The sequence below is a fragment of the Carassius gibelio genome, chromosome B12 (genome assembly GCF_023724105.1).
Source record: "Carassius gibelio isolate Cgi1373 ecotype wild population from Czech Republic chromosome B12, carGib1.2-hapl.c, whole genome shotgun sequence".
In the NCBI taxonomy this organism is placed as follows: domain Eukaryota; kingdom Metazoa; phylum Chordata; class Actinopteri; order Cypriniformes; family Cyprinidae; genus Carassius; species Carassius gibelio.
In genome coordinates, this window is record NC_068407.1 from 19,797,716 (window position 1) to 19,822,258 (window position 24,543).

General features: G+C 37.9%; 1 protein-coding gene across 12 annotated transcripts in view; it reads left to right on the plus strand.

The window, feature by feature from the left end:
• Positions 1 to 24,543, plus strand: part of myocd (myocardin) — a 112,266-nt gene that overhangs the window by 32,475 nt on the left and 55,248 nt on the right. For all 12 annotated transcript variants that reach the window (XM_052571301.1, XM_052571307.1, XM_052571304.1 and 9 more), the window contains exon 3: positions 20,801 to 20,938. In XM_052571301.1, the coding sequence (XP_052427261.1) occupies positions 20,842 to 20,938 (97 nt within the window). In that variant the 5' untranslated portion in view covers positions 20,801 to 20,841. The remainder of the gene's footprint in view (positions 1 to 20,800; positions 20,939 to 24,543) is intronic.

Here is a 24,543-nt window from a genome sequence, read left to right on the forward strand (position 1 = left end):
AGGGGGGGTGAAATGCTATTTCATGCATACTGAGTTGTTTACACTGTTAAAGAGTTGGATTCCCATGCTAAACATGGACAAAGTTTCAAAAATTAAGTTGTATATTTGAAGGATGTTCCAAAAATACTCCTTCCGGTTTGTCACAAGTTTCGGAAAGTTTTTTTTCGAGTATGGCTCTGTGTGACGTTAGATGGAGCGGAATTTCCTTATATGGGTCCTAAGGCACTTTTCCCGGAAGAGCGCGCGCTCCCGTATAGCAGAGCACTGAGAGCACAACAGACTTCACTGATCAGAGCGAGAGCGTCGCCAAATGTCACAAAAGGAGTGTGTTTTTGGTTGCCAGGGCAAGACAACCCTGCACAGATTACCAAAAAAAAAGGGACCAGTGGATGGAGTTTATTTTTACAGAGCATCAACGGAGTTGTGCAAGTGTTTGTGTTTGTTCCCTGCATTTCGAAGATGCTTGTTTTACAAACAAGGCCCAGTTTGACGCCGGATTTGCATATCGTTTATTTCTTAAGGATAATGCAGTCCCAACGAAAAAGGGTCACGATCGTGTGTTGGAACCGCAGGCGGTGAGTAAAACTGCTTCAAATATCTCTGTGTTGTTAACTTAGCTATCGGCGTGTAAGCACATCAAGTAAACAACATGCGATGTTGGCATCAAACTGCACTTTCCACATGTACAGCTTAAAAAAAAAGACGACAAAGAAAGTGGAACTTAGTCATTTTCCAAAACCGCTAAGCAAATATATACAGTTTCAGTACATACCACATAGAGACGTCGTTGCTGAGGCTGCTCTTGTTAAATTTCAGCCTCTGGATCTGATTCTGGATCATAAATATACGCTGAATCTGACTGTTAGCCATGGTTTGTTTTGGATGATGTTTTTTTTCCTCACGGTAATGTCACAGCTTCCAAACGCTCTCAACACAAAAGCTTACTGGCGCTCGTGATTCTTTAGCTCCGCCCACACGTCACGCCTCCAGCCGGTAGTGTTTTTCCGGGAAAAAATGGTACAGACTATCTTTCTCTTATAAATATAATAAAACTAAAGACTTTTTGGAGTTATGAAGGATGCAGAACTACTCTATAGGTACTCAAGATTAACAGGATATTGAGTGAAAACGAGCATTTCACCCCCCCCTTTAAAGTGAAAGTAGATGATTCAGGCTAAATAGTGGGTTGCACTTTATTTTACAGTACATGCACTAACATGTACTTACAGTGTATTTATCTAAGAAAGTTCTGGTAATACAAGGTAACCACATGGGGTAGGGTTAGGTTTAGGAGTAGGTTCAGGATTAGTACCTAGTTATTACATAGTTATTGTAATCCCTATAATAAGTACATAGTATATACATGGGGAACAGGACTGTAAAATAAAGTGCTACCAAATAGCGTGGTCAGAGTGGTCAGTCATGAAACAGTTTGAAATGTGACTGTGTACTACTAAGGTACTAGTACTAAATCTGACCATAAACTTTACCGATAGAGCTGCGAACAAAAACAAAAATGAGATAAAATCACATTTTCTGAAGCAATCATGCCATTTTATCTTTGAGCTCTTTTATCATGACTTGTGTTTAACTGACATACACAAGCGCTTCACAAGTTCAAGTTTACAATACTATACCAGGTGCGCTACCGAGCAAGTTTACTGCATCTAAAAAACGCCAAACATATGGAGCTGGTTATGAGACACAAACATAAAATTGTGTTAGTTTACCAATTATGCATTGTGGTAAAAGTGTTTTAAGCTCCTAACATAGAATTGTGCAAGAAACCTTCAAACTATTGATCAGTAATTTGTCATTATAATAGTCAGTAATGTTAGTTTTTTTCTTTTTTGGTTTTTTGGTTAGTTTTTTTCTTTTAATGTGCTTTTTTAAAAATTATCAAGTTAGGTTCATTTTAAGTGAGATAATCGTTTATCTGCAGTAACATGTCTTCTTTTTTAGCCTCCTCGTTTTTATTTTATTCTTTATTTTGAAAGGGACAGTGCACATTAATTCACATAATTCACACTTGTCCATCATGTACATTATTTACAGACATTTAAAAAAGTTCAGTAGCATGCAATGTGTTACTGTTGCAAAGTCAGGATCATTATTCAGCGCCGTTCAGTTGAAATCCTCCTGTACTGTCAAATGCTGTTGGTTTGGTTGATCTTCACAGCTCTGGTGTAAGTGTGGTTGATCTCTGGGCTCTTAGAGCTTCTGATTTGCTGTTTCCTCGTGTGATTTAGCTCATTCCGCTGGCACGAGTTCTACTTGTGTTGGAGGTTGAGGATAAATTAAAGAAAATGAAGAGCAGATAAGCGGGCTGTACTTCGGTTTCCACTCGCAGACACAATGTCGTACGTGTGACCACGGCTCTTATTCTTGAGTATGTGTGTATGCAGAGAGACAGCATGGGTGTGTGTTTGTGTGCATTTTCCACAAAATCTGCACACTGAGTTCTTCATCTGACTGTTGAAGTGAGAAGAAGCACGCGTGAGGTGAATATATAAGGCCATACACTTATAAGGCAGTGCTATATTCGCTGTGTTGGAGTGGAAATAGCCTGTGTGTTATCAAACTGCAGAATAATCTCGGTTTACAGCTTCTCTGGCGATGCGCTAGAACATTGTGCTGTTTAACAAAATATAATGCTTGTGACCTTCGCTCTGCCATTTCTTCTGGAATACTGCATTTTTTACTGTTTACTAATCACAGCCGCTTGCCAATTAGACAAACAAGACTCTCCATATTAGTACTTTGTTATTTAGACCTCTTCTACACTTACATTTGGAATTTGTTCCTTAGAAATTAGAGCAATTTTTTCTGTTATAATAATAGATTTGGGACTGGAGAATCAGATGATCCTTACATCATGGGTTCATGTTTCTGCGAAGGCTATCGCTGTAATCTAAACATTGTTTACTCTTCTACAAACAGACCAATGATGAAACAACACTTTGAAGAACAGGCCAAGATTAGCACCAAATGTGAGTAAATGGCCAGCACATTTCAAGGATTTGCATATTAAAGAACAGTTAACCAAATTAAATTAAAATCAAATAAATTTGATTAGCCTTCATGTTGTTAAAAACCTGTTTCACTTATTTTCTTCTGTGGGATATAATAATAATTAAAAAAAATTGTTTGTCAATAAAGTCAGTAGTATCTGAAGCTGTTTTAAACCCGACTGACTTTCATTGTATGAAAAAAAAACCTATATATATATATATATATATATATATATATATATATATATATATATATATATATATATATATATTTATTTATTTATTCTTATAATGTTTAAATAAATATATAGATTTTTTTTTTTTTAAAGCATTCACTTCCATTGTATTGAAAAGACATTCTAATAAACATCTTCCATTATTTTCTACAAAAGAAAGAAAGAAAGTCATACAGGTTTGGAAGAACATTATAAGAATAAATGATGCTAGAACTATGACTGTTTTTCAGTCAAATACAAACTTTACATACATTAGTTTAACACATTAGTAGTTAGATATCCAATAAAGCAAAAGAAGTTTCAGTCAAGAATGATTTCTATGTGAATATGAAGAAATCACATTTTTATGTGCCCTTGGTTCCCATTTACTTCCATTATATGGAAAAGAGCAGCTCAGACACTCTGATAAACATCTTCCATAAAAGAAAGTAAGATTTAACAATGATGAGTGATGACAGAATGCTCATTTTTGTGTGAACTGTCCCTTTAAGCCATCAAAATAAAAGAACAATTAGAAAGTGCAGTTCTTGTAGTCCAAACGTACTGAGTTCACCAGAACTAAGCCCTGATTTACAGTCGTATTTCCTGTGATTGATTTACAGCATGTGCTCATGCTGGAGGATGTGGATTGTTCTGTAGATATGAAGTGATCTATGGATGTCGTGGGAGGTGGAGGTGACGAAGGCCGAGTCGGCAGCTTACACGTGAAGGAAAGCCTGTTTGAAATGAACGTTCAAACAAATGTTCTCCAAACACCAGGGTGGAAAAAATGGCAAGTCTTCAAAGGTGCAGAGGGCTTTTGTTCTTTTCTTTGCACTGACTCCAGCGATATTCAGAAATGAATTTCAGCAGGTCTTTCCACTTATGGTCCTCGTCAGAGCGTGGCTCACCTGCAACGTGTCACTTCACTGTTTGTTTGTCGGATTCCACTGGTGTGCATCAGAGTGTCGCGCTCATTTTCCGTTTTCACTGAACGCAGGCAGTCGCTCGTTCTTAGGCTTTTGTTTCATCAGGTAATCACTCTGGCCGTGAAAGAAATCAGTGTGAGATTTCCAAGAAGAAAACATGCACTTCAAGTGTTTAAATGTCACAGTGTTCTCTCCTTTGGGTTCAATTACTGATTTCGTAAGCTTCACATTTCATATTTCCATTACAAATAAATGCAGAAATATATGAAAGGAAACACGTCCCCTGTCCTTTCAAGAATGAACTGTCCCTTTCAAGGTGTGAGTTTACAGATTTTTTACATTTTGACCCATTAAACTTCTTTAATCTGATCTATTTCCAAGTAATCAGGAGCAGAACAGTCGTTCATTTAGTTTTGAGTACACTAAATACAACTAAAAATTTTATTTAATTTTTGTAGTTTTAGTTAACTATAATGACCCCTTGGAGAAACATTATAAATCATTAAAAAGACAAACTATTTTGGCTTAAAATGGTAAATCCTTCAAAATAAGAACAGGAATTTGCTAAATAAATTTTTTTAGTTTTTTTATTTGAGTTGATGAGAAATGACACTATTATTGGCAATATTGTCTTTTAAGAGAAAAATGTGACCCTGGGCCACAAAACCAGTCATGAATGTCAGTGAGATTTATCTTAACGAATGTGAATAAATAATATTTCCATTAATGTATGGTTTGTCAGGATCAGACAATATTCAGCTGAGATAAAACTATTTGAAAATCTGGAATCTGAGGGTGCAAAAAAATCTAAATATTGAGAAAATCACTTTTAAAGTTGTCTGAGTGAAGTCCTTATCAAATGCATATTATTGATCAGAAATTAAGTTTTGATGTATTTAAATTAGGAAACATTATCTTTACTTAATAGCCTTTTTAATTATTTTATGCATTAAAGAAAAATCAATAATTTTGACCCATACAATGTATTGTTGGCTATTGCTTCAGATATACCCAAGTGACTTATGTCTGTTTTTGTGCTCCAGGGTCACATATATTTGTTTCATATTTGATGAAGTTTCCATCATTTATTCTGCTATCTTCTTGATCATCTCTTTGAAGCTGCTTTGAAACAATCTGTATTGCATTAATTTCTATGGGAATAAATGTGTATTGACTAAAATCTATCAGTTTTGATCGCTGCCTATAGGAATGCATGATTGACAGCAGTGCTGTTTTTACTTCTGACGCTCGGTTCCTTATGAAACCATCAGATTTGAGTTGATGTTTGGGTTTGTCCAGACAACAGCAGGCAAAGAATTTGCTCGATGCCGCTCATAATGACTTTGAGCCACCACTGTTTCCTGACTGCTCTCTCTGTTTACTAATGGAGAGCGCATTACTTCACTCTTTAAACAGCTGACGGGAGGTGTGTACCTCACTCACCGGCTGTGACTCGACAATCCACTGATATCACAGAGATTTGGTGTAAAATCTTTCACTAAAACAACACGAGGCACAAGAATGCTAAAAATAAAACACAATGTTTATTTCCTTACTGGTTGGTTTGATGTTTGTTTGAAAGAGGCCTATCAGTCACTTCAAATATTTAATCACAAGAAGTATTTTTCCCATCATATTTTTCATCTGAAAAAAGTGACCTTTGTTTAATTATTAGGTTTGGATGCTGTGTGTGTTCCCATCAAATCACCCAGAACAGAATGAAAGAGTTTTGACATCAAACTAAATAAATGGGTTAAATCAAACATACTAAATCACATGCATTTGTGTGTTAACCCTGTGTGTACCCCACACGTCCTGAAAAATGAAGCTGTGAACTCCTTAATTGCCTCCTGGTGGCTGGCAGCAGTACAGTTCATAAACCCCGCCCTCTTCATATAAACGAATGGACTTGAGCCAAAAGAAGAAATAAATAAATAACACTTCCAATTAGGAAGTTGTTATAACGCTGATATATATGTTCAATTGTTCTTTTTTTTAGTTAAGTTTGATTTTAGCTCGTAATATGGTTCTTTAAAAACGGGGCGTGTTGTTATGGTTAACTGGGTCTTGCGGAAAGTTTGGGGCCTCCACATCACAAAACTACTGCCCAGACTCTGGCTCCGAACGAATATCTAGTGTGCAGACTCTGGCTCCAAATGAATCTCTAGTGCACAGACTCTGGCTCCAAACGAATCTCTAGTGCACAGACTCTGGCTCCAAACGAATCTCTAGTGCACAGACTCTGGCTCCAAACAAATCTCTAGTGCACAGACTCTGACTCCAAACGAATCTCTAGTGCACAGACTCTGGCTCCAAAAGAATCTCTAGTGTGCAGACTCTGACTCCAAATGAATCTCTAGTGCGCAGACTCTGACTCCAAACGAATCTCTAGTGCACAGACTCTGGCTCCAAAAGAATCTCTAGTGTGCAGACTCTGGCTCCAAACGAATCTCTAGTGTGCAAACGAATCTCTAGTGCACAGACTCTGGCTCCAAAAGAATCTCTAGTGTGCAGACTCTGGCTCCAAACGAATCTCTAGTGTGCAAACAAATCTCTAGTGCGCAGACTCTGACTCCAAACGAATCTCTAGTGCACAGACTCTGGCTCCGAACGAATATCTAGTGCGCAGACTCTGGCTCCAAAAGAATCTCTACTGCCCAGACTCTGGCTCCGAACGAATATCTAGTGCGCAGACTCTGGCTCCAAAAGAATCTCTAGTGCACAGACTCTGGCTCCAAAAGAATCTCTAGTGCACAGACTCTGGCTCCAAACGAATCTCTAGTGTGCAAACAAATCTCTAGTGCGCAGACTCTGACTCCAAACAAATCTCTAGTGCACAGACTCTGGCTCCAAACGAATCTCTAGTGCACAGACTCTGGCTCCAAACGAATCTCTAGTGTGCAAACAAATCTCTAGTGCGCAGACTCTGGCTCCAAACGAATCTCTAGTGCACAGACTCTGGCTCCGAACGAATATCTAGTGCGCAGACTCTGACTCCAAACGAATCTCTAGTGCACAGACTCTGGCTCCAAAAGAATCTCTAGTGCACAGACTCTGGCTCCAAACGAATCTCTAGTGTGCAAACAAATCTCTAGTGCGCAGACTCTGACTCCAAACAAATCTCTAGTGCACAGACTCTGGCTCCAAACGAATCTCTAGTGCACAGACTCTGGCTCCAAACGAATCTCTAGTGCACAGACTCTGGCTCCAAAAATAATCTCTAGTGTGCAAACAAATCTCTAGTGTGCAGACTCTGGCTCCAAACGAATATCTAGTGTGCAGACTCTGGCTCCAAACGAATCTCTAGTGCACAGACTCTGGCTCCAAACGAATCTCTAGTGCACAGACTCTGGCTCCAAACGAATCTCTAGTGCACAGACTCTGGCTCCAAACGAATCTCTTGTGTTGAGACTTTTGCTCCAAACGAATCTCTTGTGTTCAGACCCTGGCTCCAAACGAATCTCTTGTGTTCAGACTCTGGCTCCAAACGAATCTCTTGTGTTCAGACTCTGGCTCCAAACGAATCTCTTGTGTTCAGACTCTGGCTCCAAACAAATCTCTTGTGTGCAGACTATGGCTCCAAACGAATCTCTTGTGTTCAGACTCTGGCTCCAAACAAATATCTTGTGTGCAGACTCTGGCTCCAAACGAATCTCTTGTGTTCAGACCCTGGCTCCAAACGAATCTCTTGTGTTCAGACTCTGGCTCCAAACGAATCTCTTGTGTTCAGACCCTGGCTCCAAACGAATCTCTTGTGTTCAGACTCTGGCTCCAAACGAATCTCTTGTGTGCAGACTCTGGCTCCAAATGAATCTCTAGTGCGCAGAATCTGGCTCCAAACGAATCTCTTGTGTTCAGACTCTGGCTCCAAACGAATATCTTGTGTGCAGACTCTGGCTCCAAATGATGTAATTTACTCAAGATGACAGGGGCCATACTGAGATGCTTTGGCTTCACTTTTCTAAAGTGGGAGGAAGTGGAGACAAGTTGTCCATATTTCTTTACAGTCTATAGTTAACCCTAACTGAAGCTCTCAGCAATTCTTAGTTGATCCCTTCCCTGGCTTGTTTGAGTGTGAATATGAATGCATGTTTGGAAATGTTTCAGAGACCTTTAGCTCTTTCTTCAGAAGACTTCTGTAAATGTCATATGACTTTATTTGTATGTGCTGGTTTATTATGTTAAGTGCCTGACTCGAAAAATAAATACACATACTCAGTACAAACACAACAGTTCTGAAATTTCAACCATTTTTTCTCATGCATTAAGTCATTTATATCTGAATTTGAGCAGCAGTGAATTTCCAGTGAAGTGTGATTATTGTGATACTTGAGCCCGATTGGTCAGTCGTGCTCAAATATGTTTTCATAATGTCTGTTAAACTGCCTCAGATAAACACTTTTCTAACTCCCACCATCTTCTTGTTCTCAGTTAATAGGATAACTGAACTCAAACAGTCCTGACAATTATATCAATAGTGGTGGTCAGTGCATATGTGATTTTGAATAAATCTGTCTGAGATGCAGTAGGCAGGTGTTTAGTCCGTGATTAATAGCTCAGAGCCAATGAATTTCGCTCCTCATCCACTATACAACAAGACTTTGTCAGGGGCCCGTGTCAGTACATTCATAAATCCCCCGAAAACCCCAAAGGGTGTTTACAAAAAATAGGACAAATATAAAAGATACAAAATGAAACTAACAATTTAGCTTAATAAAAATAATAGCCTACTATGCAGAGATTGAAAGAGTAAAACAAATATATACATTCAGTTATTCAGTGAAAAGCAGTGCATGATTCTCTTGTTTTATTTAAATTTTTTGATTATCATTAAATGACACAGACAGAGGCATGCTTATTAGGCTGCTGCCACTTTAACACTAAACGCACAGATCTAACATACTGACAAGCATTCGATTACTTCCCCAGCAGTTTAATGTCACTTCAAACATAACTCACATATCACTATGTTTAAGTGAAAAAAATCTGTGTGTGTGTGTATTTGGACGTTTAAGTGCTTGGAGCCCAAAGCATAGTCTATACTCATCCATGTTTTGCTCCGTCTTGGATCGCAAACACAGAACACAGAAGGCAGAGACTGCATGTAACGTTACATTATTTTACTGATTTGGATGATATGTAGGAATAGTAACTGCTGCTGATCATGATAAATAACTGAAGGCTTTCCTATTGAATTGAAAACAAGAGTTCATTCAATTCACACACGTTTTGGTGTAAAAAAGTGATGCACTCATTTATTTGCCAGTACTAAAAGGAATGAAATCAATAAACTGAGACTGAAAAAAATGCATTGAGACACTCAACACACCTTAAATCAGCTCAGAAAAGCACAAAAAACATACACTCTCCTTTGGGTTCAGTTGCTGATTTTATAAGCTTCATTTATCATATTTCCATTACAAAATAATGCAGAAATCCATCCTCTGTTCTTAGAAGATCCATTATAGAACATCAATTGCCCTTGTAAAAGTTAGATTAGTCATTAATTCAAAGGTAATTAAAATGTAATTCTGTCAGTCACATTCAACACAAAAATAAGATATTTAAACAACAACAGGATCAAAACAACATTGGACCCCCACTGGCTTTCATTATATGGACAAAAAACTCTTGTTTGTTTGGATTGACATGATGGTGAATGATCAAATGATGACAGAATGATCAGATTTATGTAAACTGTCACTTTTCAATCAAACAATCAAAATCCCATGATCTTTTGACATATAAGAGGACAATGTGCTATAAAAAAAAACAACAAAAAAAAAACATTCTTTAGGTTTCGGACCTTAAAAATGTTGTTGTAAGTCTAAAATCATCTTATATCGAAGGAAGCTTTTGGAATGTGCCACTTTATGATGTAAAAGAGCGACTAAACACTGCCGTTGCAGAAGAAGATCAACGCCTGCTTCTACATCACTGCCTGTTAAGTCCCGCCCACTGATTCACACTTACAGTGGGAAATAATAAGAGCGGCAAACTTGATTTGGTGAACTTTATTTTGTAATGAAGAGCCAGACTGTGTCAGTAAGAACTTTTGTTTCCTTTGTTCACCTCATTTTACCATGGATTCATTTACAAATAAAGCAATGCAGGATTTTCAGAAAGACTGTAACTAAAAGACGATAATGTGCCGAATATAATTGTGCTTAACTCTTTTGATTACATGATCACTACACAATAAGTTTACACAACTCAAAAATTATTTTTTAACAGATTACACAAAAACATTTAAGTGATGTTTTTAAATGTTTTAAGTTTACATGAAATAAAAGAGTACATTTCCAGTTGCCTTAAATTATCTATTATAAATTCGAATATAACACATCATTTAAATCCTAACTTATGTCCCTCTATGTTAATCTTGTGTAAAAAAAAAAAAAAAAAAAAATAACACTTAATTTCTACATTTATTTTCCTTGTTTTCTGATCTAAAGCATGCTGGGAACTAGAAAACACAATCATTTTAAGTTCACCTTACTACAACAAATTTTGAGTATACAAAACGTATTTAAATTAAGTCCAATGAACTTTCATTATTATTTGAGTGCAATTAACTCATTTCATTGTATTAATTTCACTGTTTGGTTTTACAGTGTATTGTTTTGTCTGTTTTTACAGATCGCTTGACTTGTAGTGAGTATTTATGCATGTTAACCTAAATCACAGCAGCATGCATCTAGGAAGCATGTAGGCTATCAGGTGGTTGAAAAATAAGAAACGTTTGTTAAGATGTTAGTGAAAAAAAAAAAACATTTTATAGGTGGAGAAAGTTATAACTCTGTGATAAAACCATCCATCCATCCATCCATCATCTTCCGCTTATCCGGGGCCGGGTCGCGGGGGCAACAGTCTAAGCAGAGACGCCCAGACTTCCCTCTCCCTAGCCACTTCCTCCAGCTCTTCCGGGGGGACCCCGAGGCGTTCCCAGGCCAGCCGGGAGACATAGTCCCTCCAGCGTGTCCTAGGTCTTCCCCGGGGCCTCCTCCCGGTGAGACGTGCCTGGAACACCTCCCTGGGAAGGCGTCCAGGAGGCATCCGAAATAGATTCCCGAGCAACCTCAGCTGGCTCCTCTCGATGTGGAGGAGCAACGGCTCTACTCTGAGCTCCTCCCGAGTGACCGAGCTTCTCACCCTATCTCTAAGGGAGCGCCCAGCCACCCGACGGAGAAAGCTCATTTCGGCCGCCTGTATCCGGGATCTTGTCCTTTCGGTCATGACCCACAGCTCATGACCATAGGTGAGAGTAGGAACGTAGATTGACCGGTAAATCGAGAGCTTTGCCTTACAGCTCAGCTCCTTCTTCACCACGACAGACCGGTACAGCGACCGCATTACTGCAGAAGCTGCACCGATCTGTCTGTCAATCTCACGTTCCATCCTTCCCTCACTCGTGAACAAGACTCCAAGATACCTGAACTCCTCCACTTGAGGCAGGAACTCTCCACCAACCTGAAGTGGGCAATCCACCCTTTTCCGACTGCTTTTTGCGGATGATGTTGTCGTGTTGGCATCCTCAGACCAGGACCTTCAGTGTGCATTGGGACGGTTTGCAGCCGAGTGTGAATCGGCTGGGATGAGAATCAGCACCTCCAAGTCCGAGGCCATGGTTCTCAGTCGGAAAAGGGTGATAAAACCTATATAAGAAAATCTATTTTTTACTTTGAGAATTTAATTCTGTCATTGTTTGCTTGCCCTCAAGTTGCTCAAACCCCAGCATTTTGACTTTGTGCAGGAAGTCAATTGATGGTTTCCATGAAATGGAATTGTGAGTTCCTTAAGTGTAAGAAAGTGATGCACTATTTTATTTGGGACTGAAGTGAGTTGAGACTGACTGACGTGCAACGAGACACTCAAAACCAATAAGAAGATCAGCAAAGCGTGGAAACACATGAATGGAAACTGAAGCGCAGAATTCCAGGGAGGTCCCTAGTGTTTTTCTGCAGATGGGTTTGCTGCGTTAAAGCTTGTCACACAAAGCCCAGCAGAAGTACAGCCACTGTAAACTTTCCGGGAGCTTTTTAAACAGTGCCGATGCCAGCCGTGAGAGCCAGAGCTCCAGCTCAATGTCACACACACACACACACAGTATTTATATTACCTTATGTATTTAGATTACACGGCTGCTTTCTATTTCTCTAGTTAAACACACACAGCATTATTCATGTGGCCGCAGGGAAACCTGTGCTTCAGCGGGATGATTGGTGGCTTGTATGATGAAGCCTGTGCCACTGCAGGTTAACACAGGACAAGCACTATCACCGCCATCCTTACGCTAGACATCAAAACACAGCATTATTTACAGCAAACCGCTCCAGATATGCTTTACTCATATTATACAGTCTGTCCCTGAAAGTAAGCACTGGACAGCAGCCATGGAGTTGTTTTAGATCGGGCGAAGACATGAATCAGATGTTTGATTCTTCCACTGTGAGGATGAAATAGTTTCCATGAAGATGAACCAAACTGGTTAGCCCTTATTTTTTCTCTGAATCTATTCTCATTTTATTTTCTCAATAAAAAGGCGGAGGGGTTTCTAAATTCTATTGACTGTATTCATCAGGGTCAAATATTTCTGTTACCCAAGTATTGGTAAGACACAATGACCTCGCTGTAACATGTCTAGTCAGTTCAAGTTCATTTATTTATAAAGCACATTTAAAAACAGCCTCAAGACCGACCAAAGTGCTGCACATAAAAATCAGACCATAAACACATAAAACAGAATTAATAAAACATTTGAATTTAAAAACCGAAAGGGATTACATATAATCATTTTGAAGACAGAGTCATAATCAAGACTGTAATACAATGTAATGAGAATATTAGCAGGCCAGCTTGAACGAGTGTGTTTTTAAAAGTGCCACTCTAATCATAATTGGCTGATTGTTCCATAACCGAGGCCCAATCACAGAAACAATACCAGTTTTCATGGTCTTTTCTGTTCTACCTGCCTGTGACCTACGTGTAGATTTCCTGTGCTCTGATTAGCTCATTCATTCCCACCTTTGTTTATTATTTATCTTGTTTGTCTCCATTCATTTAAGCCCTTTGTTCTCCTGAGTTTCTTTGTCCTGTATTGCATGTTTCATGTTTGTAGTGCTGTTGGCTTAGTTTCTCTTGTGGATTTATTAAATGACTGTTATTTGCAGTTATCCATAGTTGTGTGCTCCTTACAGCACCATCACCGTGGTATTTGCAAGTATTTTTCTTTAATTTACAGAAATGTGTTTGTTTGTTTAAATTTAATGCCACTTAATTTTATTTATTTTATTATATATATATTTTACACAGCCAGTGTAATTTTTGCAATAATTTTTCGCAAACAAAGGGCTGTAAGAACAGCAAAGAAAATTGAATAGAAAATATTGTATTTTTTTCTTACATTTCTTTTTTTAAGGGGTGGTTAATTGTGATTTAACTTTTTCAAGTTAGTATGTATTGTTGCTGTTTAAGTATAAACAATATCTACAAACTTGCGATGTTGGAAGTTCAATGCAACTGCAGATATTGTCTTTTAAAATGGTTGCAGCTGGTAGGGACTACAGTGAGCTTCTTCCTGGGTTGGTGACATCACAAACCCTGGAATTTACATAAATCCCGCCTCCTGGAACGTGCAACAAAGGGGCAAGGCGATGCTCCGCTGCTTTAAAGAAGAGGGAGAGTTGTTGCCATGCCTTTAAAAATAGGGATGCATGAAAAAAATATATTCATATATGAATCGCGATTTTCTATACACACTTTATGTGTACAGACAGACAGATATTTTTCACATAGCTACAAGAAGGTACACTTCACGGTTGCCAAGGAAGTGAGCAATACTTGCTGACAAACACTTACTGTTACAAAAATGCTACAACGCAATGATATATTGTGCTGTATAAAAGCTTTAATCATATTTTCATTAACAGTTCTTGATCTTTCTTGATGTTCATTTTGCAGACGACTCAAGAGTGTTTCACACAGTTAAAATGCAGAAGTATGTCGTCAATTTTACGAGAAAATGTAAGAGTTATTGTTATCATAAAGTGAAAAATCTGCACGTACGGCTCTGATAAATCAGCAGTTATGTTCTTGAAAACACTGTGTGCCGCTGAAGGTCGACAAGCCTTCCTCAGCATCAGCAGACGCTCTTTTACACTGAAGAGAACAATCTGTACCACAGAGTTTCAGGGAGGAATGGGAGAAATTTACACAAAGACAAACACAGCGGGTCTGACGAGTTTCTGACGGAGCAGAATCTGTTTAATTGAGAGTAAAACTCAACAGTGCTTTGGCCACCCTTGACTTCCAGATGATTTGAGTGATGCTGAATCTCAACACTTTATCACTCATGATGCAGCCACTTAGAAGATTATAATATTCATCATCTTACACTGATGCAGCTGCTGACGAACCTGATGCAAGAAGACTGACTGTGTGTTGAAGCCTATTACAATGCAGTTATATAAACCTACAATTTAAGATATGAGAACAAAATATGATATAGTTTACAAAATCACACCAGCAAGTGTGATGTTTCTTCCCAATATCTGCTCAACTGCAAATGTGAAATTGATTTATATGACAGTTCAGTAAACAACAGGTTAAAATTGGGTTATTTTTAAGGCTACGTCCACATGAAGCCAGAGCTTTACCTATACAATCTTTTTTTTCTCCATCTCAAGAAATACCTGCGTCCACACGAAACCACAAAAAACGACACAGATCGGTGTAGTATACATGCCAGACCAGCATGTGGTGCTGTAATTCTGCCACAAAGATACACTAAAAATGGAGAAGAAGACTTGGACTATGCACATAAAACTTGCGTGTGGTATAAAAATGAACATGGAACAATACATTTATTAATCTGTGTTAATGTTAGGTAATAAAAAGACAATCGTTGTTCATGTTTTTGAGAGATTCATGTTTTGACGTAGTGGTGTCTGACTAGGGGCGAGACGTGGGCTGATGATGTCATCGTTTCAGAAAATATCCGGATTTGCGGTCCACACAAAAACGGATTTATCCACTTTCAAATTTATCCACTCTGGGAACCGGTTTCAAGAAATATCGGTTTCAGTCTCCCTAAACAACGGATCTGTGTGGACGAAACGCCTATACCTATTTTTACCAAATGAAAATCATTCTGATCCACATCAGAACCACTGAGTCTCTGATCAACACACAGCAGTGATTCAGCACTGAATAAATCCACAGTTTTGAATGAATCAAGTCAATGATTCAGTGACTCATTCATAGAGACACTCACTTGATTTGTTTCTGAGTGAATCAGCCATGTGAATGAATTGGTTGAGTCAATGATTCAGTGACTCACTCATTAAGACAATGACTCACCACTACCTACTGTAGCGCTATTAATTTCATGTTTAGAGTAGCTTTGCATTTTTCTTGAATCTTTTCTAAATGAATAATACAAAAGTGATCTCATAGCGTTATTTATGTGTAAATGCATTCATGAAACAGTCTGTGCAAATACACCTAAATGCCATCTACATCATAATGGCCACATTGTAGCCTTAAAATTTTGTGTAATACATTATATTTTGAATCAAAATATTTCTTTCTAAAGCAACGCTTATCTCATTTAACACAAAAATGGTTTTAAATGATCTTTTGGTGAGTAATTTCTCACCCAAACTGGTTTGTTTAATTAATCAGCACGTCATGCAAATAATAAGATTCAAATATTTAAGGGCTTGACTGCCCTAGGTAGGGTACATCTTGTGAACTGTGTTAATCTGTCTTGAGGTCTAATATCAGTTTCATGCTTTTTCTTGATGGAATTATTTTTGATTTGTTGATTCTGTAAGTTGAATGTCTTTTTTTCCTTATGTGTTTCAGTGAAGTGCAAGTCACTGATCCGTGTTAAATAGACACAATAAACCAGAAGAACAAGAGTGTTTAGCTGTATTTCTGCTTACAGAGAACCAGGCCGATCATATATGAGTCCCACAGGGGAGCTACTGAGAGTAAATCAGCCTGTGATGGGAGTTTGGGTGCGTTGGGTTTGAGTCCGGCTGGGTACCAGAGTATTTCCGTGCTGAACTTAAGCAAAGAATCATTTAAAGTAACACATAAGGTCAGGTTAAAGAAAAGTCTGCATTCTTAAACTCAGAAATGTAAACTGTTTCAGTCATTACAACTATAAAATGTGTTTGGTTTTTGCCCAGAGTGGCTTGTAACACAGAGCTGTCTGTTTGAAATGTTCAGGGTTTGTCTAATAAGACACGATTCGGTCTGGAAATGCGCACAGATTTGTCATTCAAGAGCATGGCAGGGCTAAAGGCTTGTGAGTTGTGTGTTGTGTGTGTTTGTTGAGATGGTTAACCTGTTAACTTCAGCGGTTTACATAGCTAATCTCTCATAAGTCACTCCAGACGACTGTATGCATCGCCCGTCATCCGCAGCTTTTAAGGGCCTTCTAGACTAAACCACATCGGTCATAAAAAGGTAAAGTAAAAAAAAGTTTGCTCTGATATTTAGCACATTCTGCTATTAATAACCTCAATACTCCGATGGTGAGCATCTCAAACTAAATTGAAATGCTGGGAATAGAATATTATTCTTCATATTATCCACACACACGTGCAAACATCATATTATTATTGTATGTTTACTAAGTTATTGCATTATATTACATGAGTACATGGTAGCATTTTGGTAGTTTTTATCTTTTAGTGTTTCTGTAGCTCAATTGGTAGAGCATTGCTTTATCAAGCGCAAGGTTGTGGGTTCAATTCCCCGGGAACACATGATAGGTAAACATTTATAGCCTGAATGCACTGTAAGTAGCTTTGGATAAAAGCGTCTGCTAATTGCATTAATTAATTTATTTATTTAGAAAGGACAGTAGACAAATTGGACAGTAAAAATGATTATTATTATTTAAAATCCCATTCACCCCTGGACATGAGCAAATAGCTTTTAGTTATGATGAAAAATGCATAAGCAATATTTCCGATCTTGCATCATTTGCTCGTCTGCGGGTGATTTTCGGGAAGCTCTTCAGAGGACCTGAGGTCCTGCTGGAGAACGTGATGATCATGAACATGGATGTTTATGTTTCTGCGTGGATTGTTCCTCAGCATGTGTTTATGAGGTATGAACGTGGAGTCTGTCAGTGACAGTCCACCGCTGTAGTTCTCTCAGCAAACACTTGTGTTATATTTTCCGTTTGAAGAAGGGAGGTCAGCCGTGCGTCTGCTCAATCCAGATGGGGTTTTCCTATAAACAAGTGTACAGAGAGTATTTATACAGGCCGTGGTACCTGACGCCATAACACTCCTGACATTCTGTTTAGTGGCCGTGTTGCCATAAGTCACACAGCAGAATGAAGTAAATATTTTCAATATACCCATGCCGTTGTTTATTATAGAATGGCAAAAGCTCTAAATCTTGCCAAATCTTCAGTTAGAAGTCATTGGGCTCATGCTGCGACACCTTTCCCTGCGTCTGTTTACTGTGGAGAAGCTCGTCTGTAAATACGACACGTTACTAACACATCAACAGATTCCACCGCGCTTTCCCATCGGGCCTCTGATTAGTCCGTTTGTTAAACACGTCCTTCCTCCGATGCTTTTATTTATATGTTGTCTGTCATCAGATTCAGGCCGACACGTGTTACTGTTTCTGAAATCATTTGCGTAACTATTGTTGGAAAAGATGTGTTGCATTAAAACAAGAAATGTGTGTAAACTGCATCAGCAGTACCGTCAAATGAATAAATCCTCCATACACTTTTGCTGATGATATTCCATTTCCAGATTATTAATGCTGTTAACATATTTATATTTAGGCTTGAGAAAGTTAATGTGTTTGTTTTGTGCTAAAACCTAAGGGAGGAAAAATACCATATAGTGAATTCCTATGTTTTCTGATGTATCTATTGTTCAATTGTTGTTTTATTTTTCTTCTAGAAGAGTGTTTATTAAGATACATTATTTTGTATTTCATGTTGTTTTGATTTTATTGTCCATAACTGCTCAGATTAAGAATTTATTGTTATTAATTAGCTGACTTGAGAATAGTATTTGATATATGTAATAATCATACAGTTAAAAATGCAGCTGAAAATGTTCCAGGGGAAAATCTTGCCCTTTAATAATGAAGTGAACTGTAGATCAGTGGAGTTGTCCGTTGTTCCTGCAGACAGATGAAATCTGAAAGCAGCGATTCTTGTCACACAGCACAATGAATAGAGAAAAATCATCAGTGTGTTAATTCTTTCACAAACTCATCCCTGGAAGTCCTGGAGAAACACCAACATAAATAACACAAGCAATGAAAACCTCCCATACGTTTGGCAATCGCTCAACTCGGCTGGTGGTCAGTTTGAAATAAAGTGGGAGAAGAGAAAGATTAAAAATGACAGAGAAAAGCAAACATGCCACATAAAACTGCATTGAAATGAATCCTTAAATGAAAGCTTTGTCACAGGGATTATGTCAGAAATCATCTAAAGTATTAAAGGGCATGTACTATACACATTCACTGGTCAGATATTTTTAATGCTTTTAAAAGACGTCCCTCTTCTGCTGCACTTATTTAATCTAAAGTTTTTTTTATGAACATGTTAAAAAGCTGATTTTTCAGTGTCAAAATCTTCAGAAATCATTCTAATATACTGATTTGCTGCTCAAGAAACTTTTCTGATTATTGAAAACAGTGAATATTTCTGTGGAAACCGTGATTCTATGTATATTCAAAAATATCAATTCAAATAAGTTTTTTATTTTTCTGGGAAAGTGTAGTATGATAGTTGCTACGTGTAAAATAATCCCAGGTAACCAAAACAGTAATAACAGAGTGTTTTGCTCTGATTTACTATGACATACGCAGAGGTGATGATGAATTCCCGAGCATCACAATGGCCTTTAGTTGATCAGTGCTCCTCCTGTGTGAAGTTTTACTGCAGGACTGTCACTGATTCATCCCTAAACGCTCACACAATGAGCAGGATTGCATCTGTGATGGAGGCTTTAAAGGGCTGCCCATCAGTTAAGAGTCTTTCTTCAGTCTGTGTGGTTAGAGACGCTTGATCAGATGTTTCTGTATCCAGAATATTCATTTGTTTTGTTTGGTTTGACCTCACATTGGTGCACACTTACATGAGAAAAGATCGAAATGCATCGCATCTCAACCATTTCTTAACTTGTAAAAGATATTGGCAAGTGATCATGACTAACCGGTTTTATTTGTAAAACATAAACCCACTACATCGTACGTATTATACTCCATGATTCCAAACGTTTTATCAGTGCTGTGGCTTTTTGGCTTGTCGAATGTGCTATAAATTGGCAGTGTGGCTTTGATAGCATGACTATTTTTACAAGCCGTGACATTTTTAGGGAATTAATGTCCTTCAGACATCTAAGTGCTTTTGAAAACACAGCTTATTAAAGAAAACAGAGCTGTGTGTTTGGAGTGCCCTATGCGGTTTGTTTCTGTAGATGGTGTATAAAGAAGTCTTGGCTCGTGGAAAGGAAGCTGAAGGCCTCGTTTTTCACCAGGACACGTTGTGGAGGCCCTCAAAGCTACTGGACTGAGAGCATTTGTGTTTAAGGTCCGTCATTGCAAACTCTGTAAATGAATGTCATGGTGGAAGGAGACACATTTGTTGAGCTTTAAGTGAGCTTATGCTTTCTAAACAAACAGAAACGCTCTGCTCGCTGCTCAGTATCTGCTTGCTAAAACAGATCTGAAGGAAAATCAACAGCGAAAGTCCTGTTTGTTTCAGAAACACATTCTGTGGCTTCAGTTCAAGGCTTTTGCTGCTTGTTACATTCTCAAAAATAAAGGTTTGCAGAGCAATGCCACAGAAGAACCATTTTTCTTAATGTGAGAAAACATTTTAATGATCCTTAAGAGCATTTTTGCACTATAAAGAACCATGGATGTTAAAGAACCATCGATGTCCAAAAAGAACATTTCTTTTTAAGAGTTTAGACAATCAAAGATAGCCCAGTAAAAGAAAATGTATAAAGTATAAACCAAAGGTTTTCTATCTTATCTTTCCAAACCTGGATACTCTTTCTTATGTGGAACATGAAGAAAGAACTTGAACGTTCAAGCTTACAGTGAGATGAAATGGTGATAAATGGACAAAAACAGATAAAAGCATCAGTAGTTCATGTGCACTACATTTCAAATCTTAAAAGAATCTTTCAGCCAAAAATTTAAATTGGCTAAAAGTTAACTCATGTTCAGGCCATCCAAGATGCAGATGAGTTTGTTTCTTCAGCAGGTTTGGAGAAATGTAGCATTGCATCACTTACTCACCAATGGATGCCCTGCAGTGAATGGGTGCCGTCAGAATGAGACTCCAAACAGCTGATAAAAACATATTTTTGGGTGAACTCTTCCTTTATGACCACTTTGTGTAAGAATTGCGATTGAACGTTCTGGTAAATCTCTCATTTTATTTTCCATGCAAGACGTGGTGTGGGGTGGGGGGACAATGATCGAATTAAATATTTTTTGGTGAACAATTCCATGAACATGTTTGTCACCTGAAATGGTGTTGTAATGTTATAGTCAGTTTATGAGTCCATTGCATGAATGTAAATGATCTGTGGAGTCCCTTACATGTTGTGTTTTGATGTGTGTGTTTTGGCCTGGACAGACGGCAGCTGATTGGGACGCAGTGGGAGCGTGAACAGGACAATGAATGTAGTGACGAGCAGAGAACAGACTCCAGATCATGAGTCCAGCATGAGGAAGCATGACCTTCAACCCTGCTCAAACACAGAGCACAAGAATGGTGAGTGCAACATCACAGCAGAGCAAAAAGCTTGCATGTGAATCTGTCTGCAAGTTGCAATATCAAAATGTACACATTAGCATGGAAAACATTTTTGACAGCAGATGATCAGTGGAGGACAGCTACTACTAATTAACTTGTACAGTCGCAATTCTTGAGTCTCAAGTAATTTTCCAAAAGTGACATTGATTATTTGTTTGTTGTATACTGGCACTTTAGTGTGACATTAGAATTCAGGCAACAGATGCAATGAAGTTAGTCAAAGTGAGTCATAACTTCCTCCAGCACAGAACTTTCTCCTAATGTTTGTGTATGGTTCTCATTTGATGACTTTTCAGGAACTAATTCCAAACATTCTTGTAATGTGCTTTAATTTTTAATAGCCAGAATGTTGCATGTGCTTGTGTGTGTGTGAGAGACAACCTAATGTGAACTTAAAATGAATTTTATCTAATTCTTATTATGATTGCTGAATTTTTCGGCTTTATCACCATGCACTTCTAGTCATGAAAGCAGAGATGCATTCATGCAGCTCTTGAGATGGGGGTTAATAGCAGCCATATATCTCAAGTTTTCTCTGCACATCACAGCAAAATACCTGCAAGAGACACACAGAGTAGCTGCACTGTTTGTTCTCTAACAACTTGAGATTTTAGTCCAGAGTACAAAAGTACATGGGGTCACTGATAACCTCATACCAGTTAATGAAACTTAATGACCAATCGTTTTCCTTCATTATCTCGAAATGCGAATATTCCTCTTTAAGAAAAGTGTTTATTTTTGCCAATATACATACCAGGTAAATAGGTAAGTATGCAAAGCACAGATCTGCCAAGAAACTCCCCTGGCCAGATAAAACAAGATTGTTTGAACATTTTATTAGAAGCAGCTGATGACTAATCCATGCTGAAATATCAGCGCGCTCCGCTTTTCCACTTCATAGTCTAATCAAACCAGCTTAAATGCCACTCGAATCACAAGGTTTAGAGATGAAAGTATTTGCGGAATGCCGCGATACAAACTGTATTTTTAGAATGATGGATCCCTGGACTCCCAGCTCATTCGGAGAGAGAGACTCGGCTTCCCAGTTTTCCATGATGTCATGTGTGGCGTTTGGGTGAAAGCGATCGAGGGGGCAAGAGAAGGTTTGAGCCACTCTTTGGGCGAGCCTGACTATGAAGATTTGTTGTGTATTTGCTTAAATTGTTTGGGAATTGTAGAAACACAGTTTAATGCTGTTAACAGAACAGCACAGTTAATGCTGAAGCTCGGTTCCCACATGCAGACATGGAGTGGAAACAGGCATTACATCACAGTTTGTCAAATACTGCAGTTATGTGGTCTTATTATACAAAAGTATGAGGTGCATTTTGCGCATTTGTTTTGGTCAAATAACCTGGCCGGGCTGAATATAACCAGCCTGAAGGCACACATTTCAGCTCAAGTGAAAATAAACAAGCATGCATTTATCAAAACCATACATGCATAGATCTAAAAACTCTACAAATTGAAAATAAAAATGGGGATAGATCACCCAAAACAGAAGAAAGAAATTCACAGGTTTTGAATGATATAAGTGTGAGTGAACGATGACAGACTGTTCATCTTTAGGTGAACTTGAGCTCTTCAGGTCACTGAGCTCAAGCCTCAAATGCTGTGTGTGGATTTGTTTAGGATTAAACCACATCTGAGTTTCAAGTCCCTAAAATAATAATCACTGTAAATCTCAGTTGTTGTGTACAGCATGTCAGTGTGTTGATGTGTTGAGAGGATCCACAGGATGGCATCATCCACACAGCAGTGGCTGCACATGCTAGCTCTGTTACAGAGATGACACTTCTGTTATAAAATATTATGTCATTATGAAACTCCATGGAATATAAAAAGAGATGTTTAGCAAGATGTTCAAGCTCTTCCATACAAAGAAAATAAATTAATGATGTCCATCTCCAAATATGAGAAAAAGCACCATCAAATTCACAGTAGTGGTCCATGTGACTTGTGCAGGATGTTTCAAATCTTCTGAAGGCATTTGGTAACTTTGTGTGAGGAATACAATTAAAAAAAAAGTAAGTAGTTATTCACTGAAAAGCATGATAAAGAAAATGTGATTACATATCAAAGTAAATTTCAGTCTGTTCCTCAAACAACCCCATCTCATGAGCTTGATCTTCATTTTTCATTGCAATGAACATTCTGCTCCACTGCAAAAAAAATAAAAAAAAAATAAAAAAATAATAATAATAAAAAGTTCCTAACTTAGTATTTTTGTTGTTTTCCCGTAAAAATATTATTCTTACAAATAACAATCTTAAATCAAGATGCATTTACTTAGTAAAGACATTTAATGAGTTTTGTCTTGTTTTCTAAATGGTTGATTGAATTAATCAATAAATGTATGCTTTCTTTCTTTCTTTCTTTCTTTCTTTTTTTGCTGACACCATTGACAGATATTTATTCTTGTTAGCCTATTCATGTTTTACTTTTAATGCATTTTTTTAAGGAAACAATATTTTAACAAATCAAGCCATTTTGTTTCTCAAGTAAATGTATCTTGACTTAAGAAAGTTTAGATATTTGAATTGGAAAACAAAACACAAAACGGAAGATGAAAACTTTCACATAGTTTTTTCCATGGAAGAAAGAACAATTTTGGAACGACTTGAGGGTGAGTAAAAGATGACCAACTTTTCATTTTGGGGTGAACTATCCCTTTAACTTTTCTGTTAATTGTCCCCTCTAAGAATTTGTATGCATCTTTATCTCACGATCAGTTTCTGGTTTCCTTTGCACTATTCTTCTGGAGCTGAAGAAAGGCTTTTTGTCAACAAACAACATATGCTTCAGATCATCTCAAAGTGTGTCTCTCCGCTGAAGTGCTACTGTTTACATTTTTTTTCTTCCCATTAAACCATTGTTTGTTAGTTCATTTGTCAGAGAGTACTGCTGCGGCCTAATAAAACAAAGCTTCTGACGTTGAGTGGATTTTCTGTGTTGTCGTCAGGCTCATTTGTCATTGATCTGGGGAACAGACTGACTGACGTCATGATCAAAGCGAAACTCGAGCGCTCATGACAGGAGTGAGCACAACATCAGCACTGGATTCCAAACACTCTCAAATCAACATTCTTTCCTCCACACTATATTTTATAACCTGCGACGGCAAAACTCTTCACTCTGCTGCTTCATGCAAACAATTAGAGGAGAGGAAGTGAATGAGGAACTTAGGCCAATTCCTATCAAACACACCACCAATCACACCACAACGTCTGGACACACATGACTGCATCTGTTTCTGAAAAAGAGAAAAAAAACTTCTGAAGTTGCTCTAATTACTCTACTCACCACCGATTAAGCTTTCTTTAATGAGTTGGAGCAGATTGCTTTGCTTTGATTTGTTTAGCATTTTTGTCATTTACCATTTTTAGACATCTTGATCAGATTATTATATTTTATTATAAATGATTAAATAAGAATTATAAGTTATTTGGTCAAATAAATAAAGAATGAAGTAACTATGTTCAGACATTTCTACCTCGAAAGGGAGGTCTGAGTCAGGATGAATGAGGATGGGGGCCCTGATGAAGGTTTGTTTGAGGGTTGTT